The sequence below is a fragment of the Zeugodacus cucurbitae genome, chromosome 2, assembly GCF_028554725.1.
Source record: "Zeugodacus cucurbitae isolate PBARC_wt_2022May chromosome 2, idZeuCucr1.2, whole genome shotgun sequence".
Taxonomy (NCBI): domain Eukaryota; kingdom Metazoa; phylum Arthropoda; class Insecta; order Diptera; family Tephritidae; genus Zeugodacus; species Zeugodacus cucurbitae.
In genome coordinates, this window is record NC_071667.1 from 54,802,730 (window position 1) to 54,828,044 (window position 25,315).

At 35.5% G+C, this 25,315-nt stretch overlaps 5 protein-coding genes across 5 annotated transcripts; 1 reads left to right on the forward strand and 4 right to left on the reverse strand.

Moving 5' to 3' along the window:
• Nucleotides 1-417: 417 nt before the first annotated feature.
• Smpd1_2 (sphingomyelin phosphodiesterase) lies at nt 418-3,623 on the reverse strand. The gene is made up of 6 exons (XM_011179846.3): nt 3,035-3,623; nt 1,737-2,643; nt 1,140-1,677; nt 895-1,077; nt 671-820; nt 418-603 (listed from the first exon to the last, which is right to left on the reverse strand). Exons 1-6 carry the CDS (start codon nt 3,141-3,143, stop codon nt 418-420), a joined length of 2,073 nt encoding a protein of 690 aa, XP_011178148.1. The 5' UTR covers nt 3,144-3,623.
• LOC105209442 (RING finger protein nenya-like) lies at nt 3,198-4,501 on the reverse strand. Its single transcript, XM_011179848.3, has one exon. It carries the CDS (start codon nt 4,498-4,500, stop codon nt 3,784-3,786), a length of 717 nt encoding a protein of 238 aa, XP_011178150.2. The 5' UTR covers nt 4,501; the 3' UTR covers nt 3,198-3,783.
• A 288-nt stretch (nt 4,502-4,789) lies between these two features.
• LOC105209443 (methylated-DNA--protein-cysteine methyltransferase, inducible) lies at nt 4,790-5,604 on the forward strand. The gene has a single exon (XM_011179849.3). The coding sequence runs from the start codon at nt 4,885-4,887 to the stop codon at nt 5,455-5,457; it is 573 nt and encodes a 190-aa protein (XP_011178151.1). The 5' UTR covers nt 4,790-4,884; the 3' UTR covers nt 5,458-5,604.
• A 503-nt stretch (nt 5,605-6,107) lies between these two features.
• On the reverse strand, nt 6,108-8,357 carry LOC105209444 (RING finger protein 37). Its single transcript, XM_011179850.3, has 2 exons — nt 7,288-8,357; nt 6,108-7,224 (listed from the first exon to the last, which is right to left on the reverse strand). The coding sequence occupies exons 1-2, from the start codon at nt 7,993-7,995 to the stop codon at nt 6,424-6,426; spliced, it is 1,509 nt and encodes a 502-aa protein (XP_011178152.1). The 5' UTR covers nt 7,996-8,357; the 3' UTR covers nt 6,108-6,423.
• A 1,006-nt stretch (nt 8,358-9,363) lies between these two features.
• On the reverse strand, nt 9,364-10,095 carry LOC105209445 (28S ribosomal protein S18c, mitochondrial). The gene is made up of 2 exons (XM_011179851.3): nt 9,935-10,095; nt 9,364-9,871 (listed from the first exon to the last, which is right to left on the reverse strand). Exons 1-2 carry the CDS (start codon nt 9,966-9,968, stop codon nt 9,480-9,482), a joined length of 426 nt encoding a protein of 141 aa, XP_011178153.1. The 5' UTR covers nt 9,969-10,095; the 3' UTR covers nt 9,364-9,479.
• Between the last annotated feature and the right edge of the window lie 15,220 nt (nt 10,096-25,315).

Genomic DNA, 25,315 nt, shown 5'->3' on the forward strand with positions numbered 1-25,315 from the left:
ACTCTTCTACAACTGAATAAAAACAATGAAATGTTACGAAAAAGTTCAGCACTTTAAATGTGGACACAAAATGTGCTTTGAAATATGATCTATATGATTTAAAGGGATCTAAAAAGTGAATGAACGAACTAGCTTAAATAATCCCATTATACCATAAAGTTTCGAGTAGAATCTTAGAAAGTGATATTGTTACAATACATTGAAAAATATTTCGGTTTTGATCAATCTATCTGATGAATCATTCAAAATGAAAAGCAATATTTATCTATTTAATACTATTTATATATATAGCATTCGGTTCGCCCGAACTGTCTATATAAATTCTAATACGCTTTTATTGTCTTAAAATGTTAATAAATTAGGAGTAATACGTGTATAAATTAGCAGACGGCAGTTCACTGTACAATCTTGAGCTTTTCAAACATAATGCATTATTGACAAAACCGCAGCAAATGCAAGACTAATTATAGAGATGCTTAAGGAAGCCGCACCATCATCACCAGGATTCTTGGTGGTGGCTTCCTCAGTTGTTGTTGGAGCGGAGGACGGCGTTGAAGCAGTTGATGCAGCAGTGGTACTTGTAGTAGTGTTTTCGTTGTCCAACTGAAAATTGAATAGAAACATTTATGGTAACACATTTACTTTAGAATTTGCTAATAGATTAACTTACCGCAATATTCAGCTTGGCTTGCAACTCTTCACAGCGCGCTCTCTGATTATTCACACCTACCGCTATGCGGCAGATCGTCTCCAGCAAGCAAGATCTACTGCAACCGGCTTTCATTTTCGGATCGGCAGTTGTCATTTTATACCGCCAGAACTAGAATTGAAGTAGCGGAAGATGTAATATATAATATTAAATATGAAAATGGTATTAAATGTTCATATTTTTACCTTTCTAAGAATACTTGGGTTCGCTGCCATTTCATCCAGCAAATTATCGATGCCCGCTGGACATAGATCTGCTGTAAACTCAGCGGAGAATTCGTATTCTTTGAACCATTGTGGGGTTTGAGTTTCACCCTTTGCATTGGCATCTGTTAAATTGAAGATCCATGTTTCGTGATCTACAACTTGCTAAATTTAACAAAAATTATATATTTTAATTATCATTTTACTTTATCGTATAAATATTTTACCATGCTTTTCGATTCCACATGATACAGCCGGTAATTCGGATTTCTATTGGAATATGTAGTTAGCGCTCCACCATTCCAAGCAATACCAACCGCATGTCCTTTGGTGGAGTAATGCAAATGCATTTCGTCCTTGTGCGAATGTCCATTGAAGATGCCGCTAATTGTGCTCCTGAAGCGTTCTACCAATCTGTTGAATTCACGCGCCCACACGGACCAACAAGTGCCATCACCTGAGGGAATGTGCGCCAGTATGTGTACATATTCGCCTGCCTTCTCAGCAGCTAACAAGGTATCATGCAGCCACTGAAGTTGTGGTATCTTATTCGTACCCTCGTAGTATAACCAATAGTTTGTGGTGTAACACTCATTGTTGTTCAACGCAATCACACGAAAGCCGGCTCTCGGTGAAACTGTATAGTAACCGCCCTTGAGTATGGTATCCTTGGTATCGGCTGGCAACCATGTGGACCATTGCTCGTACAACTGCTCATAGAGCCAACGGGTATTGATATTTTCCGGCACGTCTTCTGGGCTGAAACTAGTTTAAACGTTACAGTCAATTTACTATTGAATAGATTTATTCAAATTCAAACTTACAGATTTAATGGATGTGGTTCGTGATTACCAATACAGGGATATACTGGTACACCTGGGAAGAGCTCAGCTAAACGGTTGTTAACTTGCTTCAAACTATCACTATTTTTCTGCATGGAAGTACCCCAAACCATGTGATCCACAACATCACCGGTTTGATATATGTAATCGAGTTGTGTATGTGTCTGCTTGATATGTTTCAATGCATGGTCAATCATATGCCAAGGTGCATCGCAATCACGGTAATCACCCCAATACCCGGCCGCCTTGTCACTCGTTGTAGTGCTAACGTGACGCTGACAACACTGTGGTTCGTCGCATTCGGCCAAAGCACCAGGCACATACAGTGGATCATAGTGAATATCGGTTAAATGCAAGACTTTCAATTCATCTCCACGCTTGGTGGGCAAATCTGATTTCGGCGCCGTCACAGCCGCACCACCGCCTTCAATTACGAGCGTCCAATTGTAATCGGCGTTTTTCACATTGCAAAAATTGAACTGCATGAACAGCGAACAAAATGTGCGCGAATCGATCTTCGAATTCCTGGCTATGTAGGAGACACTTGGTAGATTAAAATCAATGAGGCTTTCACACACTTCTGGAGTTTGTAATTGCAGACGATTGCACGCGTCTAATGTAACGCTTTTCAGTTTTGCATCTGCTTCGGGACCTGTAAATGCGCCATTCTCCTCGCGAAACATGCGCGCCACCACATTGACGGTAGCACGACAGGTGGTGCAAGCCACAAATTGATCAGCTAAAGACAATTCGTCCAGCTCTTTTGTGAAAAGGTCCTTTCTACTGTGTGCACTTGCCAGTTGTGCGGAGATTTGGCGTAGCGCTGCTGACTCAACCCCTGTCTTGAGGTAATTTATGTATTCTTCCGATAATTTCTGTGCAATCTCATCTAAAAACAAAATAAAACTTGAATTTGCAACTTTTCGAAAACAAATTTTTATATGCGTGTGTATGTAAGCACTATTTATTATTATTATTATTGCTTTGCTTCTGAATGCTGATTTATGACAGCCGAGTACATTGTTCAATTCATTATCGGCAAAACGTGTACGTTATAAAAATAACTACAAATATAGAATTGTTATGTTGCTTATTGAATATACTTTGCGCCTTTCATCACGTGTAGCATGTTACGGTTTCGTACGATTTTTTAACATAATTAGTTAATAGATAAATATTTATTTTCAAAGCTTATTTATGAAATTGTTTTTAACTTTAATATTTGATTTAAAATTAAAATATTTTATATTCATTTATTTATTCACCAATCAATCACCTACCCGAAATGGCAGAGAGCACAATGTCGTTGGTGGTGAAATCCTGCGGCACACCGGGTATATGCACCGCCGCACTAACTGCCAGAAAGGCTAGAAGTAAGAAACTCCACATTTTCACTTAAATATTCACTACCACTCCACTACAGGTTCAACCACAGACTAATCATTAAAAAGCTGAAATTACCGAATTTATTCTAAATTTTCCTACAGTTTCACCTTAATCTATAGCGCTTATAGTATATGTATTGCCCTTGGCAATTGATTTAGTTATCGCCGAGATAATCTAATACAGTTATTAAACATTTTCACTCGTATCGCTGATACAGGACTCATTGAAGTTATCACTAATATTATGTGTACCACTTTATTGTTTCAACTAACTCACTCACGATTATGATTAACTTTTAATAGCTGCTGCTGTATCCGAGGCAAAGTACGCGCCGTTTAATCAATTGGAGATGTATTCACGTGTTATTGAAGATATACAAATTAGTTGTTCTACATTCATTCTTAACTACTTAACTACTAAAGCGCAAACTGTTAATTACTACTTCTTAGACGATTTCTTATCACCACGCACAACCACAATATACCTAATAAAGTTTTCCATTCAATCATACTGACACTTATAATTAAATTAAGTTTACAATCCGTTTTATAAACTTGTATGTAAATGCTGAGTTAACTATTATTTTAAAATTTTTATATTTTATGTAGAAGCATTTTCATTTTTAACTTTTCATTTTCAACTTTTATATGGTAAAATCATTCCGAGTATGATGTAAAAACGAGTCACTTTGAATGCTTGAATTTGTACTTTTTGTGCAATTTTCGCTTGACATTGTTAAGTCCGATACTGTGCTAATTGTTGGTGTCCTAGGGCGTAAATGTTCACTACTATGCTTGCGGTATGTGGACACCGTTGAAGAACGTCCGCGTGGCGGTCGCTGATGTCTTTGAGAGTTCCACTCTTCCGACCAACGTTTTTTAGCAGCTAAATAGGCCTTCAGTTTGTCAATGCGTTCGCTTTCATGTGCTAATTTCTCATTCAAATTTTCATCGATTCTCATCATGCCATTAAGCTTCTTTTGCGCAGCTTGAATTTTATGTGGCAATTTAGTTACGTAGTAATGAGCGAGTAATGAATCCTGCATAGTTTGAAAATGCATGATTTGCTGAAACCGATTATATGCATTTACCGCCGACTCAAAATAAATTGCCATCGACTTAGACATATTAACGTCGATTATCCTAGCCACGTAGGGCGCTTTGCATATGTGACATCGCCCCTTTGGCGAACAGCGCTGACAGAAGATGTGACCGCAAGTAGAAAAATAGAATTTATTTGGATTATCCACAGTTTTTGGCAAAAAACATTTATTGCAAGAGTACTTAAACATGGTGACAAGTAATGATGTCTTTCCAACTTTATGCTTAAAATAAACTGAGAGGAATAAATTAATCGCCATAGGAAATGAAACAATACCCGTTACATAAAAAAGTTGCCACAATTAGTTAAATTTATATTGACATTATTAGCGCTGCCATAAATATTTATTTTTTGTTTAATTTTATAACACAAAAGCGAGATTTATTAAATATTATTAACCTAATTTGTTATTAAAAAGGAAGTTAATAAATATAAGAATTATCTTATTAATTATAAATGCTTAATAACATTATCCCAAACATTTGTTCTATGATATTCATGGGCAGCATTGCCTGACGCAGTAAAGTTTTCATATGACTTTTAAATTTAATTGTACGGCAACCCCACAAAACCGGCAGAAGCAAAATAAAACAAAAATAAACAAATCAACAAATTCAATAACTACACCAATGATTTCATCATAATGCTAGGAACCAAACAAGTTGTTCTTAAATCCTTTGGTAATAGAAAACCTGTTAGGATCTCATATGGCATTATTGACAGTGAATTCGGCGATATCGTATTGGGTTTTCTAAAAGATGCGAATGACGCAATTTGCTATTTACACTTTGCTAAAGATGAAGATAAGGAAAATAAAGTAAATAATTCTGAGGCTTCTTTGCAGAAACGTTGGCCGAACGCTTTGCTCGTAGAAGATTTGGATCAAGCGCGTACACTGGCCGCTAGAATATTTAGTGAGGAAGAAATAAAGCTCAATGTTATGGTTTCTGGTACTCCTTTCCAAGAGGCAGTGTGGAGTGAATTGTTAAAAATACCCTCTGGCCAGACATGTACATATGGAGATATTGCAAATCGAATTGGAAAACCGAATGCAGTGCGTGCGGTAGGTACAGCTGTTGGCAGTAATGAAATATCTATTGTAATACCTTGTCATCGTGTGGTGTCGAAGAATGGTGATATAAAATATGGTGGTGGGAGAACACGCAAAATTCATTTGCTGAAATATGAATACGAAAAATCACTAATTGGAAAATAAATTGAAGTATGCTGCTTTAAGTTGTTATTCGGGAAACATGTTAACTAATGTATTATTTCAAAATATCAATAATTACATGTAATATAATATTTCTTTGGTAAAGGTGTAAATAGCAATAAAATTGTCCTATTATCCTCATTGAAAAAATCGTGTTTTATTAATTAGAAGTATTGTAAATATATATATTTGAATGCTTTTGATATAGGGAATCATATCAGGATTACTATACGCGCATATTTACTCATTAATACAGAACTTATATTTTTGTGTTCGCTAATTTTAAAGTTCATATATAATTTTTAGCAGATATTGCATATATATTAATTTCTGTTTAGATATAAGCGGAGGTTTATGAATTTAAACAAATATTAATGGATATTTTTAAATTCTAAAAACGCAAATGTGATAGGGAGACACTCTAATACATATATGTAAATGGGTAGTTAATACTAATTTTGCTAGTTCATATATGTAATCAACACTACATGTATCTTTATATGTAACTTGTATGCCATATTGTAGTGAAATACTAGTTTTTTATCTTTTCATTATTTATTTTTAATGGATTAAGTATTATTTAAAACTAGCCTGAGTCTAAATAACTATTCAGTAGCTCTGTTACAAATCGTTGGAAATTAATAACAACAAAATAATAATAAAAAATATCAATGTATTTATGAACATAAGCGTGTGAATCACAAAATCTGTTTCATTAAAGCCTTTTAATAATACTCCAAACGAGCATTTCGAAATACTTTGCAACAATATTTAATTTCTTTCACTTAGACGACGTTAACAAAGATTGCACAAGTCTTTGTGTAGCCAAACCGCACAGTTAACCTTGCCAACGATTTATAACAGCACCGAACAAAAATGAGGCAAATTATAAAATCAAACTAGCACTTAATGACTTCTTTTAGGCTCATTATTCAAGTCTAGCGTTAACATCGCCAAATGGGAGAACGTTTACAATTTATGGTAACGCTCAACATCGATTGTTCGAAAGCTCTTCTTACATGTACACATTTCGTCCTTAGTTAACTGTACTAGGCATGCACGACACACCAGATGACCACATGTAACAATTTCATATGAGAAATCCTCCGTTTTGCAGCGTATACATGTAGCTGGCTTGGTTTCTACGGGCGGACATGTGTAGCGTGTGACATTTTTTAATGCTTCTTGAATGGCGTGATCTATGCCAGTTGTAATTGTGGTGGAAGCTGCTGTCGATAAGGCCGATGAAGTTGCTACTGAAAATGGCATTGACTTTGTGGAAAGTGATAACGCTGTACTGGATGTGGTATGTGTTGTTGTAGAGGTAAGAGATGATGTTTCTAGTCGATATGTTGCGTTTTCACTGAGTCTAGCCCGTTTGGTAGGCGGTATTGATGTTGACGTAGCTGTAGCTGAAGCTTGCGAAGAAGACTTGTAAAATGCTGCCGATAAGGATGAGTAAGTTCCGACACTTGAAGTGTTACGTTGGCAAAAGCTGGCAAACTGTGAGGCATGTCGATTTTTGCTGCGCCGTACAAAGGAACTGCCTAGAGAACGTGGTACTGTTTTAAAGTGCTCGGAATTTTCCATAAGGAACTTTTCTATGCGTGCCTTAAGGGCGAGGTTGAGAATTGCTTTACGTTGTGAGGTAAATTCAAGACCAGTAAACGGATCCGATGGCAGACGGCCCCATTTAGCCTCCACTTCGGAATGCTTATCTATTGTGGATTGGTCCACAATTTTACCTGAGGGAAGTACTGTAGGGAAAATCTAAAAAAAAAAAGTATGAAATATTGTGATAAAAATTCATTGGAAAATTTTAAATATACCAACCATTAATTCCCAGGTGATCTCATCAAGAAACTCTTCTGGTATTTTCAAAGTTGAGTACTCATTTAATTCTGGTATGCTACGTGACGGGGAGCGTCGATGTCGGTCTTGTGGGGTTTGAAAACCATGTGGATTGACTATCTCACTCCATATTGTTTTAACCAGCTCACGATCAGCTTTCTCCAATGATCGTGAAGGTAAGCCCCACACTTCAATTTTTCGCAGCACAGGTGGACATCGCTTAGTAGCACAAATTATTATTTTCAAGCTGCTGGCGTTGGAGAGAAAACGATGTGCGTGCTTAAAGAAAAATGTCTTTTTGCTTTGTGCTTGAGTAGCAGCGCTTTCGGCATTACTGCGAGAATTATAATCACTTTGATAGCAAAAAGTCACGGAGTCGACGCCCTCAGCAAGGTCACGAGCATATGCAACGCGTTCCCAAATACCCTCGAACTTGCCATGCAGCTCAAAAGCCGTCGATCGAAGGGCACCATTGCTATTCCATAACTTGATTACCTTCACTTCAACAGCTTTTGGGAATTCGAAAACAATCTCTACAGGCGGTTTAGAGACAGCGTAGGCCAAGAAACCCCGCGATAGTTGTTCTGCATCGTCTGCGATCAAATTATTTGCAGTATAACCATCCTCACATAGAGCTTCGCATTCCACGGAAGGCTTTAGCTTTGAATTCAGGAAATTAATTAAGCTCATTTAGCTCAACTTCTGATGAGACAAGCGTTTTTCTTTACCAACCACTTTTTCAGGTAATTAGTCTTACATACATATGTTAAAAAATGGCGTCGATTATTGCCGTCACTTTTGTATTCGCGTCACGAATTTTGCTCCCTCGACCTCACCCTTGACTTTTGGTTATTTAATAATTATTTTCTGCACAGCGCAGTGCACGACAATATCCGCAAAATTAATAAATAAACCCAAATAAACAGAAATATTTAGTAACAAGGAAATAATGTTAACAATTTTCTGTTCCACACACTGTGCCGTTGGTTCAATTTATGTTAAAATCTGTTAGTTATTCTGTTATCTTCGCTTGTCAGGTGCTATTTTTGACAGATGACTAGTTTATCTCCGAAGTTCAGCAATTGTGCTGAATAACAATGTTGAATTTATAACAAGAGGTCTACACAAAATATTAAAACTTGCCAATATATATATATATATATATATATATATATATATATGTATATATCCGATTTCCTTTGTTAATAGGTGAGATAATGATTATACATATTTTAAAGAAATAAACTCATATTTCTTATTTTTTATTTCATTTAAATATTAGAGTACGAAAGTAGAGTAAATGTTACAAGGAGCTCAAATGCTTATTTCCCACGAAAATATGCATTGTAAAATAATAACGTTAGCACGAAACATATATTTATATGAGTGATGAATTTTTGGATTTTTTTTCCAATTCTAAACATCAAAACGTTGTCAAAACTCATAACAAAGAATGACAAATATATTAAAAAATAAATCTGTTTCATAAAAACATATTTTAAAGATTTTCAAACCTCAAACCCGAAAACAAAAAAAAAACGTAAATCTTATTTAAATCTACTTTATGTTCCTTTCTTTTGATAGAATAAAAGGACATTAAACGCAGCGTCGTCGTTGCTAACACGTATCCTAAATTTTAACGGAAAATTTTTAGTTTTCTTTTATCCGTATTTAAAAAATCAGTAAACGGTTTTCGAAAACTTAAAATCCTTTTCTAAAAATGGAAGAGACCGATTTGAATATATCCGTTGAAGATAAGTCAAAACATGTGCATCAGGCTGGATCAAAATTAGTTGTAAAACTGAACATTCCGACAGATGATTGTGAAAAAGACGAGGAAGACGTAGAGATGTCCAAACAAGATAAAGATTTGCAAGTATCAAAAGAATCTTTAATGGAGCAAATAAAAATCGTACAAGACGAACTTGAGCGTCGTAAGCAACATACACAACGTATTGAGGAACTTAATCGGGCTGTAGAAGAGTGGAAGGCCGATTTCGCAAAAGCTCTGGAAAAAATACAAGATACATTTTCTTTCGTTAAATAAAACAAAATTACTTGAATACATTTAAAGTTACGCACGTTTCCAGAATTAGCAAGACGTTTATTTCCTAATTCGGTTAGCGAAACATAAATTTTCTAAAATTAAATACCTATGTGCTGTTTTACGTCATTTAGTATTTATGGGGGCGTATCGGCTTTTCCGGATCAAACAAACGTGGATCTTGCATAAAGTCCAATTCCTTGTGATATGTAGGCATTAAAGCACAATTTTGTGCGCGTATAATTGCCTTCTCCACTTGCTCTTGCTTTTGTTTACACAAGCCCGTAATATGCCGTCCATAAATACGACCGGTATAAGGCGACTGGAACTGTGATAGGAGTTTCACGTTTTTGTAATCAGGTACTATATTGTGTTTGCAAAGAATGCATACACGGCGCTCTTTTTCGAATGGATTGGCTATATCGATGGGCTCATCTTTGCTCTCCACTGGTGCACTGAAATTTCGCCGAGTTATTGCACTGTTTGAAAGTGGGGTTACGACCGTCCGGTGGCTGACAGCAACTGCAAGTAATATCAATGAAAAACTTAAATATTTTCTTATGCAAAACTTAATTTATTATTTACCACTTCGCAAGGCAATTCTGGCAAATTGCAACATTTTTTTAAGTTTACTGAAGCACCTATTCCAAAAATTTGTGTGTTACGCGAATTGCGTGCAGTGGAGCTGAATTTCATTTAACAAATCAGCTGTTTGTTTAGGCTAGCCAGATCTCTGCTATTTGGTTTATTTATTGCGATAACCATTTGAGTTCTCTACTGCTGCTGGGTGAAATTAATGAAAGATCTGGCAGTTAGATGGTGCTGTGTACTGTTATGGTTCCGAATCTTACTAACAGGGAAACTCCATTGCCTACAATGTCGCTGGTATATAACAACAATAACATGTGGTTAAAAAATTTGCTACGGACTGATTTTTTCTTTCAGAAGTCGATTAGTAAGTGCAATTCGCGTTTGATCGACATTATCTGCGCATTAAGTGTTTGCAAAACGTTTAACAATGGAATTATTAAAATTAAAATATTATTGTGTAGTGTGATTGATTCAATTTGTCTAATTTGTGAAGTATAATAATTTGTGCGTAGTTCTAGTGTTGTATTAATTGAAAACCCATCTGTTTGATGAACGGGGAAGCCGACATCCGACAGCAGCCAAGTTGCATAGTCGTGGTAAGTATTTTTTTAACCAAATTTTAAACGCATATACTTGACCGATCTCTGGCTTTAACAGATCTTTATTGTTGATGTTTTCTCTTCCTCAAATCACATTGAGGGATATAGTCGTGCTTACAGGCTTCTCTTAACAAAAATTCAAGTACGTTCTGGTTATATTGAAGTGACAGTGATGGTACTATATCGTGTTAAGTGTAGCGTCGTGCATATGATTAACCAACGATTTTAAACTATTTTAAGGTAAAAATGCCTTAATACAGTCCACCAGCTACACATAAGGTAAGCCAGACACAGAAGCCGCTAACAATTGAATTGAAGTGTTCTATAAATGACAGGAATATAGTAACAATGACATACATATACATATACGTTAATAATAGACACACATATGTAGGTATATAAATATTCAAAAAGTGGGACTATGGAGTATATGTACTGATTTAAACAAATCCACATCGAAGTAACCTCTTACATACATACATACATATATGTAAAGTAAGAAATTTCGCAAGTTCTCGACTTTAAGAGAATTTTTTTCCATACAAAATTACATTAAGCTTATCATTATTGTATTCTTATCACTGCTGCTTCGACTAAATTGCTTTTAAGCTGTGAACTATATAGTCTACCACAACACGTAGACTAAGCACACGCCCCACAACGCAGCGTTTCCTACTCCAATCAAATTTAATAGAATCTGCAATAAATTTCTATGCCTACCAAATAACACAACAACACAAACGCGTCCTCTTCTTACGTCTACTACATTCCCTTTTTTGTTATCAATTTCAAGATATTCCTTTAAAATTGCCAAGTTTTTTGTTAACCTTGTCAAGCTGCTGCACGCGGTCGCGATATGCAAATTTCGCGTTAACCCTATACAGCTCATAAAAAATCATGTTTATTAATGCTACACCCCATACGAGTATAAACATGTACGTACGCTCACCTTGTAGGCATCAACATCGATTGGGGTGCTCAAACCTTTGGCCTATCAATGGGCTCATCAACCAGGTCTCTGGTGTATCGAAAGTGACGCAATTTGTTTGCAATGAAATTTATGCATTATTATAAACACAAGTGCATATGTAAGTGTGTACATACATAAATATGTACATATGTAGACCAACGTGTGTGTGTGTATTGAGCGTGTGCTCCTAGTGAAAATCTAATGCATAACTATGAATTTGGTAAAAGGGGAAAATACTTTATCCTTTTCTGGAACTCAGCTTTTCACTTTTGTGATAATAATAAAGTTTTATGCCGCGAAGAGTGACTCCGCCGTCTTCCGTTTCCGCTTGTCACTAGGAAATGTTAGCGCATTGTTGTTCTTCCTACATATGGCCAATCCTTGTCGGCATTCGGTGAGTGTGGGGTGACCTGTCAATCGCATTCTATTGTATTCGTATTTCGACGTCTTTCTCTGCCATTCTGAATGCACGATTATTGTTGACTCTTAAGCTGAGAATTCCCTGAGCGTACGATTTTAATTGTTTGAAATGCAATAAATCTTTTCGCTGTCATTTTGGTTAATTTCATTAGCGTTGGCATTTTTGCAACTGGGCCATACATGTTTTTTAGAATCATTGGGCATTATTAGCCATTGTAGTCTGTAGACGGGTTTTACATGTTCAAATGTAACTGAATACCAGAAGTCGACTATTTCGATTTTGGATGCTAACTTCGAAAAATGGAGCATATAATTTTTATACCCTGAACAGGGTATATTAGTTTGTAACACCCAGTTTGTAACACCTAGAAAGAAGCGTCGGAGGCCCTATAAAGTATATATATAAATGATCAGTATGTTGAACTGAGTCGATTTAGCCATGTCCGTCTGTCTGTCCGTTCGTCCGTCTGTCTGTCTGTATATATACGAACTAGTCCTTCAGTTTTGGAGATATCGTTTTGAAATTTTGCAGATACTATTTTCTCTTCAAGAAGCTGCTCATTTGTCGGAACTGCCGATATCGGACCACTATATCATATAGCTGTCATACAAACTGAACGATCGGAATCAAGGGCTTGTATGGAAAACTTCCGCATTTTACTACATATCTTCACGAAATGTGGTGTGAGTTATTGCTCATAGAAATAATTTAATCTCCGAAAAAATTGTTCAGATCGGTTAGTAAAATGTTTTCTTTTTTTTTACTTTCTTTTTCTTACGTCTTTAGATTTGCTTAAACACATAGTTAATAAAAGAAACGCACCTTCGGTACAGCCGAAGTTAACGTTTTTTCTTGTTTTTATTTATGATCTCCCGAAAAAATAGTTTGATCCAATACCCAGCTGAATGTTTTATATTATTACGATTAGCAATCATTTATAGAGTATATGCTTTCATACATCACCGTCTTCAAGACATTTCGATAGTCCCTCTTAGAAAAATAACTGAGTGAAAACCTATTTAGTGTTAATGATTACATGGGGACCGACCGAAAATACAGAGGTAGTCAAAATTTTTTACACATCGAACGTTTTTTTACAAGTTTCACATAAAAAGCGTTTGCTTGTTGTTGTTGTTGTTGTCGCAGGGTAACAAAATGCTATGTTGTTGGAAACCTTGATCTATTCCTAAGAGAATGATGCCAGTTTCTATTACATTTAAAACAAACTAACTCAGCCTTAACATATAAAAAAAAGTAAATAAAATGCCGAAACCAAAGGAATTAAGGATTATAACTAGATCGGAGACTGTGACTAAGTTTAAGACTGGGGTTTCGGCTTCGGAATAAGTTATAATTTATATAATTTGATGGAATACTGTTTATTTTTAAAGATAACTGTGCGAAACCTGTAATAACTCAAAGAGAATTCAGAAGATTAGTAGGAACTGTCTTACAAAATCCCACAATTAGTCCTGTTAATATTGCAGCAGAATCGAATCAGCATATTGCATGAACAGGCAATGATGCTGCACTGTTAAGGACATTTAAAAATAGTAACATAAATACCTACGTTGTGCATAAAGTTAACCACTTCCGAAACCAAAAAAGCGATATGCCTCTCATTTGCCATAGATTGCATCCTGAAGCCTGTCGTGGACAGATTTTAGTTCCAGGGCTTCTTTAGTAAACGCTTTATGCATTTACCACGTGAAAAGAAGAACAATTCAGTTAAGACGCTAAATAGAGTCGGGAGTGTCATAATGATTTTTTGGGGAAATATTCCTTTCTTCTGTTTTGGAGATTTGGTACCCTAAATCATCCGCATGTATAAGAATTCACATGACCATGCCATTGAAGTGGTTAGACGCCCTTTTCCAACTATTGACTACATTTTACAACGGGATAATGCTCCATTTCATAAAGGATCTTTACCTACAAAAGTTTTAAATGAAGCAAATCAAGTTGACCTCGGCAAAATGTTTGGTCTTTTATTAAATATCAGAGGACAATTGATATAATAACCGAAAACGTCGAAATTACCGACATTTGATCTAAATTAACTGTTAACTTAGCGCACAACTGTGTTGAATCAATTCGGACCATAAAGCAGGCTGTTATTGATGCCAATGGTAATGTAACGTATTATGAATTTATCTCCTTAGAATAGGAACTTATGATGAACATTAAAATTTTAAAGTTATCATTAAATTAGAACAGGATAATAGAGTTCAAGTTGTGTGTAAATACTTTTGACTACTGCCAGTCTTCAGTTCATTTGCTTATTTCTCCGCCTTATTTCTAGCTATTCTAACCAAACTGACTTCATTCGCTCGGGAATTGATCAAGACTTACAACAACATAGCATTTTGTTACCCTGAGACAATAACAACAACAAGCCAAAGTTTTTTATGTGAAACTTGTAAAAAACGTTCGATGTATAAATAATTTTGACCAACTCTGTATATTTGTAAACTTAAACTTTCAATTTACTTTCAAAAACACTAAAATATAAGCTTTTAATAAGCTCCTAACCAAAGTGAGTATAAGAATTTTATATAGGATTGTAAACCCTTAAGTTTCTACATAAATATTTAATAATAAACCTTAGTTTATGCTTTTTCTATAAATATCTAAATCAAAGCGTTTATTTCACCAAATTTCATATTCACACTCGGCTCTCACAGAATATTGAAATTATAATAAACAATATTATTGGTGATCAGCATGTGGTCTACAAAATCCATTTAACTGACATTTTAAGGTTATCGAGAGAGCAACGAAGCGCCAATAAATAGATAAATAAATAATAAACATTGCCGAAAACTGTTTTCTTGCCAACAAACACAAAAACATACATACATACATGCTGCCTTAGCAGGAAGGATGTTGCATCGGTCCAGCGCATCCGCAGTGTTCACACTTCAACAGACGCCGTGGTCGTGCGGCTGGCGGTCGCTGCTGGCAACAACAACAACGGAAATGCTCGTACCTCTATAAATCTCTGATAGTTTCAATATTAAATTATTGCAAATAACGCTTGTTTGGAAATTGAAAGTTGTGCGTTGTGACACACTGAACGGGAACCCTTTCTCGGCATGACATCCCTTTGTGAGAATCCTTTCACTGGCTGTTAGACTCTGCAGGAATAAAGCGAGTATTTCGTGAAAAAAAAACAATTGAAAATGAAAATCTGAAGTTATGAGTGTGTGGAGTGCCATTCGCCTTCATATTTTCACATTTTTGGAAATTTTTTTCTATTGGTCTCTAACGCGTCGCTTGACTCTGTGGTGACCCTTTTATGCACGTTTTGTCGCCGCACCCATTCAATGATCCAATAATAAATAGTTATGGGCATTTGAATGGTAGTTGGGTGCGTTTACAATGTGTGCGTACAACAAAATGACAATAAGAAGAACAACAACAACTGCAACAGCCTCAATAGTTGAAGCGTTTTATGCATTATGGTGTGGATAACGTGCGATTTGGGATATTAGGGATATATCGACATGCGATTTCAATTATTTCAATGCCTTTTTGAATATGATTTTTATGTTTTGTTTACGCTGTGATTGTTGTTTATCATGCATTTTATGCAATATATTCGTACTTTGCGAATTATTGTTGCTTGACTTGAGTGCGTCGCATTGTCGCATAATTTAATAAAACTAGCTTCAACTACTTAACGCAATCTACATATATGTGTGGGACAACTTTTGAGTGGGTTATTAGGAATTTATGTGTGTTGTGTTGTTGTGGCATAGAATGTGTAATAAAAGTGATTTTTTAATAAAATTTCACTTTAAGCGAATAAGTGAAAATGCATAAAGGGATGAAGGCAATGTAATATCTACATTGATGACACATCAATGCAAATGCTAGAAGCAAAGGAGAAATGTGTAAGAAGCGGTATTCCACGCAAATATGACAATAATATTTATATCTCACTCAGCACATTACACACCTCATTTCGTATTATTACCATTTTGCGTATTACTTCAGTAAACTATTTGTCTGGGTGATAGTCGCACAGTGGTGTAGTGCTAGCAAAATACGCATGAAATTTCAAATTAAACAAACATTTTTTTATATATTGGGTGTTCGAAGTAGAGGCACTTTTTTCAATAGCCTCTTTTTGACAAATCTCGCGTGAGTGGTGTCAAGCTGTCATGTTATTTTTGTTCAGTATTGTTTGGCATTTCATCATGAAGAGACTTACGCCGGAACAACGTTTACAAATTTGTCTACTTCATTACTAAAATTCACATTCTGTAAAGAATGCACGCTTCGCTAAACTTATGGTCAACATAATCGGCCTACTGACTACCTACGCACTATTCGCAACACCGTCATCCATCTTGAGACCCAGCATTCATCAATGAATAATATTCGACCGAATAGACCACGTTCAGCATGCAGTGAAGAAAATATAGCCGCCGTAGCTGGGATTGTATACGAGACTGTTGAGAGTCGATTCGGCGCCTTTCGCAGTAATTCGGATTGTTATCGCGCCATGATAACCGACTATTTGTTGCCTGAAATCTAAGCTCGTGATCTCGGCGACATTTGGTTTTAACAAGACGGCGCCACTTCCCACACATCGCATCAATCAATGGATTTATTGAGAGAACACTTCGGTGAACAGGCCTTGGAACAAAACATCACTAGTTTCATTCGCCAGTTATCAGTCGAAATGCTCGAACGAGCCGTTCAAAATTGAACTTAAGGGATAGACCATCTGAGACGTAGCAGCGGCCAACTTTTGAAAGAGATAATCTTTAAAATATAAATGTCAAAGAATGCTCTTTCGAATGAGACATTCCCAATTAAATTTTAAATTTCTGTCTTTAAAAAAGTAGTGAACCTCGAAATGGTTCACTCTTTAAATATTTCGTATTTTTTAATAAATATAAAGTTTTAATATAGTCTTCAAATAAAGCTTCTTCAGAGTTAATATCAAAGACTAATACACTATATTGTATATACTAGTTTTAAGGTTTGAAACGGCAGACCTTTAGTTTCTTAAAGTAATTTCTCATTAACATTATTACAATCGTTTCAAGCGCGATCATCAAAGTGGATATTTGAGTTCTAGGAACAGGAAAAACACACAGGAAAAATCCACGTGGATGTAAATCTTCATAGACAAATATATTTTGTGCAAATTATGTGCGATATTTTTGGTGGGAAACAAATAAATAAAAGTCTTTTTGCCCGAGAGTTAATACGAAGGGTGTGCCCTTGAGAAGGAAATACACGTAAACTTTTAAGGACAATCCTTTGTGATGATGATGATAAAATTCAACCAACAAGCGTCAAGAATCAACACAGCGTCTAGAAACCACAAAACTGGAGAGGTTTTTTATTTCTATATCCGCTATTTCGCGATGATGTCCAAAAAAGTGAGATTCAAGGAACTTTTTCCTAGATCTCGCAAAGGCAGGACATTCCCAAAGGAAATGTTGGGAATTTTAGTCTGACCGCGTGAACCCCGATGGGACAATAACCAGTTAGAACTTCTATGACTAGGGAAAGATTGACCTTGCTGGGAGCGAAAAGTTCCCTCGTTTTCTTACGATTTACTTTGGGTTCGAGTGTAACAGTGACCCGAAATTTTTTAAGTCGGTCGAGGGGGACCACTATTAATATTAGTCGTCCGTGGGGTTCAAAACCGACTATGTCATATGTAACTTTTTTTTAGCAAAATGAGACTTTATTATTCACCAAAATTGCGTTTGAGGATGATACAGGGGTAATATGGATTTTGAACATCTTAAAACCTTTTTTGTGAGAATGAATTGTCTTTAAAACATGTCTCAGTCTCGACCAGATCTAAGGACAAGAATTCATTGCAGGCGGTGAATGTTTAACAAATTCGAAGCCCAATTCATTGTTATTTTTTATCGATTTCTGATAAGGTGAATGGGTTGATTTTAAGCACAGTTCCCAAATTAATGGGTTACACGTAGTTCGAGTTTTCAAAAAACTATTTGTATTTTCAAATTGTACCTAAATTGTTTGGAGGCAATCCTATAAATATTTTCGGAGATATACCTGAATTAAAAGGCGGTTTTCTTAGAAATGGCTAAACCGATTGGTCTCAAATTACCTACATTAATCTCTCCTTAAAACACCTTTCAAATTTATGACTATTCAAACCGCTGATATGATGCTTACTGCTTACTTTTTATGGAGGGCGTTCGGGTCAGAGTTTCAACTTGACTTTGCGGCTATTCGAAATCATTTTATGGATTTTTTGATATTTTCGTCTGCAAACATCATGGAGCTCCACTGTATCTATGGAAACAAAACACTGTAACTCGCAGAGGCAATAAAAAACAAATGGCACATCAAATGCTGTACAAATAGCAAACAAGCTGGACAATGACTATTTTTATTATTAAACAAAATATAGAAATCAAGCTACAGCCACCACATATTAGTTGTTACTATGTATATCTGTATGTATGTATGTATGAATATATTTTACGAGCGTTTCTAACTTTGTAGTTCATATCAACGTATATATGTATGTATGTAATTTCGCACAATTTGTGTATTTCTTCACGCTTCATACGCTGAGCGATTGATAACAATATTTCGTCCTTTCTTCACGCCCGAAAATATGTCAAAATAAAAACGAACAACGCTCATCAGCACAAGCGATTTGTGCAGTCGTGGCGTTATGTTTGACAAAAATCGCAATATTGCATATTTTTTTGTTTTTGTTTTTTGTGTAAATAACAACATTTGATTCCATATTAGAGCAAATATTTGCTCTGGTCTTAGGCATAAGCTTTTGGACGCTGATATTAATTCCACACATTTTAGGTGTCTATGAACGGACTTTATTATTGAGACAATGGCGTAGTGAAGGGGTGACGTTTGCACGTTTGCTCGGAATTTGTTTGCAAAGCTTTATAAATTACAGTAATTTTAGCCAAAATTGTTATTGACAATAATATGAATGAGTATGGATAATATTTGGCAATAGGCGATATATAAATATAAAAGCCATATCGACTTATATATGTATGTATATGTATAACTCTTCATAGTGTCAAAATTCATATAACACACATCCTTACATAACTGATTCTTGCTATTGTAAGTACACACTTTACTATTTTAAATGCGCATTATATGATTTATTTCTATTCGTTTACATCATTTATTGTATTGCATTCTATTTTGCTCATCGAAAGGATGAGTTTCCGATTTTCATTGGGGTGGCTCAACCATTAATGTCTTCATACGCACAAAACATTTCAAATTTGCGCTTGTTAACAGCCTCCGTCCAACGATTTAATCGTGTGTAAGAAATTTATATTTTTAAATCATACAATCAACTTGCGATGATTTATTTTAGTTTGATATTTTCTTCCGCAGAATGTGTTAAGCACTTACATTGGCTTATATGTACATATATACAAATTCAACATTTTGGTATATGGTGTTTATAACGATAGATTGTTCTGGAAGAGATCTGCAAGCTATGTTATCATACTCCTTTTTTGAATTTTTTTGGTAAACAGACGAGATTTCTTTAATTTTTGATGAAATATTTTTAATCTGAATCCGAAATCATCAGAAAAGTTCTTTCTTATATATTTTATCGTGTGAACGTAAAGTTAGATACAAATGAAGACATTTTATTCCAATTCTTCACAGCATCCCTTAGCAGGTATTTTTAAAGACAGTATTATAAGTATTCCAAAGTCGAATGCTCAGTGAAATGACTGGCTTTTACAACTCTTACCTTTGTCGCCTTCATATAATATTGCTTCAATAATATAACAAGTTTAACTTACGAAATTTAAAGTTTTATAAGAAATATCAAAAGTATCCAAAATTTGTTCTAAATACGTGCAAGTCGTCGAATTTCACTGTTACTTTCTCCTTACGATTCATCCCGACAAGTCAAATGTTCCGAAATCTGTATATTTTTAAACCATTTCGTTACCAAATCTCATAAAATTCGGGTTTTAGAAAAACTATAGTTGGGACTATTTTCACAGCCAGCGTAATCACCGCATTTCTAAGTATTGACGTACAGACATTTTTCTCTGGTTTAACCTGAAAAGCAAAAATATTACAAATAATATGAACCTAAGTCCAAACGGTATTTTTTACATCTTTTATTTAGCTAGTCGGTCAGAAATATGTATGAAGTTTATAAGAACAATTTTTACTCTAGTCCAAAACAGATAATAAATGTCCAGTTATGTCTATATTTTAAGAATTTTTTATTTGTATTAGATTGTTAAGACTACGGAACTCGGTCTCTTTCGGAATCGACTTTTAAAATACATGTCTTCCTGATGGCTATAGTTCAATTGCAGGAAGGAAACTCTATTGGTAACTATTATGCTTACTGACTAGTTTGATATTTCACATCTGAGAGCTCTCGCGAAAATAATATGTGTGGTTATACTTCGAAACTAAAGGGTGATCCATTTCAAGGCTCCCTGCTTTTTTAAAGAAAAAAACAAAGAAAATTCAAATTTAATGTGGAAGGTTTATTATCATTCGAAAGAACATTCTTTAGCTTTTATTTCTTAATGATTATCTCATTTAAATGTTGGCCGCGGCCACTTCTCAGATGGTCCATTCGTTGATTCCAATTTTCGATGACTCGTGCGAGCATTTCAACTAGTAATTGGCGAATGACACTAATTGAATTATCCACCTAGACTTTAGATTTTACATATCCCCACAAGAAAAAGTCTAACGGCTCAAAACGTGAAAGTATCTGCTCGCCGGAGTGTTCTCTCAATAAAACCATTGATTGATGCGATGTGTAGGAAGTAGCGCTGTCTTGTTGAAACCTAATGCCTAATTCAGGCATCAAATAGTCGGTTATCATGGCGCGATAACGGTCGTTATTGACGGTTATGTTCTCACCAGCGTCATTTTTGAAGAAATATGGACTGATGATTTCAGCGGCCCACAAACTACAACAAACCGTTGTTTTTTCTGAGTGAAATGACAGCTCTTGAATATCTTCATATTGCTCTTCGTCCCAAATGTGGGAATTCTGCTTGTTTACATACCCATTGAGCCAGAAATGGGCCTCATCGCTGAACATAATGTGGTTCCAAAACCTCAGTTCTTCTTGGAACTTTTCAAGAGCCCATCAAGCGAAGCGATGTCGCTTGTGAAAGTCGAGCGGCTACAGTTCTTACACAAGCTGTATTTTGTACGCTTTCAATTTAAAATCTCGACGTAAAATGCGCCAAGCCGCCTAATCGACTCTTCACAATCTTCGTGTACACTCTCAGCTACGGCTGCTACATTCTCTTCAGTGCATGCTGGACGAGATCTTTTCGGTCGAATATTATTCATTAATGAATGCTGGGTGGTCTCAAGATGAGTGATGGTGTTTCGAATAGTACGCTTAGTAGGCCGATTATGTTGACCATAAGTTGAGCGGCCATTGAAAAAAGTACCTCTGCTTGGATCATCCCATCGATGTTAGATTTCAAAACTAGTACTTCGGATTGACCATATTAAAAGGTCTATAGACGCTATCTACCTCGATCAATCCAAGTTACTTTTCAAGTATCATTTTAATATGATAATATTGTTCTTTGAGTATTTATTATGAATTTATTTTGTTCCACAACAATATTCGTGTATTCATTTTCCATTATTAACAAAAGCGACCGCAATTGTTTGGAACACTTTTGTGGTTACCCACACACTTCACTTGAGGATGTATTTGTCTCCCTACTGCCAAATATATGTAAGTATGTAAGAATGGGAGTGGGTGTGGGTGTGTGGTTGCAATTAAGGATATAATTTTGAAATTATTATTATGTCATATGCGTAGAAGCCATATGCAAATTGAAATGGCGCAACACGCTGTAACATATCACCATATAATACAAAAACCTATACGGTAATGAATTTGTGTGCGTTGTGTGGGTTAAACCCTTTCGGCTATGTTCTCAACGCGCAATAACAATAAATAATATCTTTGCCGAAAATTCATTAAGATCCACAAAAATGAGCCAACGAACGGAGCAACGGTTTACATATACAATGAGGCGGAAAATACTCTAGCTCCAGCTTCACAGAGTGTACATATATATAAGAGTGTACGCCAAATGTCAGTTATTACGAAATTAAGCGCCTCGTGTTAGCTTATGCAAATGTGCGAACGCAATGTTTTTGGCAACGAAATATACGGAACGGACGGCCCCCCTTGCCGTGGCATTCAAAGTGTGCGCGATAATTTTAATGGTCTGTTGAAAAAATTCAAAATCATCTCCCTATGGGAGAATGGTGGAGTGTGAGAATCAGGCGTTCCTTTCGTTAGACAACACTTGAATCTACTTATATGCATGTACATATGTATCTAGTAACTGGCATCCGCATGCGGCTATATCCCGTGGTGTTAACATCACATCGAACGGAAATGAAAATTTCACTCAGCACTCAGTGGCAAATTCGCGTTTAAGTTGTCTTTAGGGAGTGTGGTTGGAGGTTTTGGGTGGCTGAGGGACAGTGAGTTTGCCCAATAGCGTCAATGAAGTTGTTGTTGTTACTCTTCCAATGAAGGGGTTTTGGTACTCCGCCTGCTCCACCCTTATGGCGTGCATTTTTAATCCAACATATTTTAATTATTAAATGGCTTTGATATTTTAATGCTAATATCGTTGCCAGGAAGCCGTTAATTTCATTAATACATATTTATGAGCGATGATAAGGCTTTAAGTCTTTTTGATAATTAAATTAAGTGTGCTTAACTTGACTAAGGCAACAGGCTAGTTCAAAGCGACTTTGGAGATACATATAGAATATCATTTGAATACATAAATTTAATTTAATTGTTTTTACAGTAATTAAAAAAATAGCTTGATTTATAGGAATTGTGGTAGAATTTTATTATTGAAAGCGGACCAATGTCTATTATTCATTATTTTGAATCTACTAATTTTAATATTACGAATGACAATTAAAAATAAATTAAGGATTTGAGTCAGTCTAGAACACTCAAAAGACCTAAGTTTTAACATTTTTGTATACTATTATGGAAAAAGGAAACCATGGAAAATTTAAGTGCTGAAGTGACTGATGTGACGGTAAAGAACGGCGACAGGTACCAATTACAATTAAAAACAAGTAATGAAGAAGTTCGTATGTAACCAAATATTTTATACTCTCGCAACTTATTTATTTAATTTTAGTAAGATAATACACAATTTGACCCATATATTCGGCAAAAGTTCACTAGAATAAGAAAAATCGTTATACAGTACTGGGAATAAAAACGGCGGTAGGAAATTTTGAATTATAAGCTAAAATATTCAACCAAGGAAAAGAGTGAAAATGAGAGTTTGTTTGGATTTGTAATAAGTAATAAAATACATTATTTGTCAAAAAATATTAGTGTTAAATTTTTCAGGACGGCTTTTTTTTAATTTGGTTAAAATATTACAATTAGGAATATTGAACAATTTTGTTTACAAAATTCATTAAATAGTACTTTCACAATGATTGTTTTTATTTCATAATTTTCCTCTATCTATTGAGAAATATACTATCTACCTTTTTTTGCGCCTCCTTTTGCCTTAATCTTCCAATTCTTCTTCTTCCGACTTCTTCAAAAGGTCGGAATCAATGTCTTTTTGGTACTTCGGCTTCTGTGCGGCTATCTGTTTCTGTTTCAACTGCAACTGGCTCTGTGACAAGCCGTAGAGACGTTCTGAAAGATGACGGCGTTTTGTTGTTGATACAGTTGTTCGATGGAGGGTACAAATTGGCTTCCTGAATTTGTGTATATGCCTCACCATTGACTGTACAGACCGTAAGCAACAAAGCTTACCAGCTGGCGAACTGTGGTTTGTTGGCATTCTCCGCTGTACCGTCTCCCTGACTTTCTACATACATGGCGGATACCATCTGATCCAAAGATATTAAAGTTGTATTCATCCGAGAAAATTACTTTCTGCCACTGATCCATCGACCAATTTCCATGCTCGTTCGCCCATAAATTCCGCAGTTTTCTCATTCGTTGGCTCGAAAACGGTTTTTTTGAAGTATGTCGGTTGTTAAATCTTGCCTCTCTGGATCTCCGGAGAATCGTTGATGCATCCCCTATCACTCCTAAAGTATCACCAAGATCCTTTTTAATATCTGAATAGTATTTAAAGCGATCAAATTGATAAGACTGTCAGATGAGCCTGTCTTGGGCAACCGTCGGCTTTCGAACTCTTTTAGACCCGAAATTTGAATGGAGCTTTGATTTTGCTGCGATAAGGCTAATATTTGCCCTTTGGTGTCTTCAGTCATTTGTCTTCGTTTTGGCTTATTTATATAAAAATGTCCTCTACATAATACACAATTTTATCTTTTCAGTGTTACTATACATACTTCTTTGAAAGTTATCAGAAGATTTATCTTTCCTTTATCGTGTTCTGTTTTAAGTTTTTAGTTTTTTTTCTTAAGTGGTTAATACTTCGTTCAACATTACGCAATTGGTCTCATTATTCAGCAAGTAATTTTGGTGGACATTTGATACTGGTACAGTGCTCTAATTAGTACGCTTACAGAATTTATAATCGCACAAGAATTCCTTTGAAGTCGAAGCTTGAATTCACGAATTTTATTTCCAGAAATCTAGAAATTTGGTTCTTGCTATGACAAGCCTCATGATGTCGGGTCTTTCATGGTTAATCGTAAATTTTCATTGGGTGTTTAATAATTATAACTAATAAATCTATTTTTAAACATCACATCGAATCTAGGCAAGAGATGCCTCTTTATCGAAGCTGTACTATTTTTATAATTTCTTTCTGTTTCCAAACGTTTTTGCGTATTTTCCATGTAACATATCCACAATTTACAGTATTTATTATAAAAACCCTCGAATGATTTTCGGCGGTTTGTTTTTATCTTCATCTCATGTCTTTTACGCATTTCTCCCTTTGTACATGTACTTCCAATGTCTTTTAATAAACGGTTTCCTAATAGCCTATTAGCATTCTTAATAGCAATTGAGCGCACGATCCGTACACAAATCTTCGCACAGTTACAGCAGGTCAATTGCATGCAACATGGCAACATGTCGTTAATTTCAGTGGCCAACACCTAATTTTCCCTCATTTTCCACATGGAAAACAAATTTTTATTGCTTTGAAATTCAAGATGCTTTAAAAGTACACGTAAATTATCAACACACACAACGAGACTAATCCGAAAGCGCGAACGCGTATTTTTTTTTATTAAAAAGTCATAATTTAAAAACACGCGCGGCTTGAAACGAAGTCTCCCAGCAACCGACACACCTACCTAAGACCGTATACAGTTAAGTGAAGAGGAGCACTACGAGCGACATTGGTCGGCTAAGGGTGGTGTACGCATTTCGTTTCCCCCACTCTTCA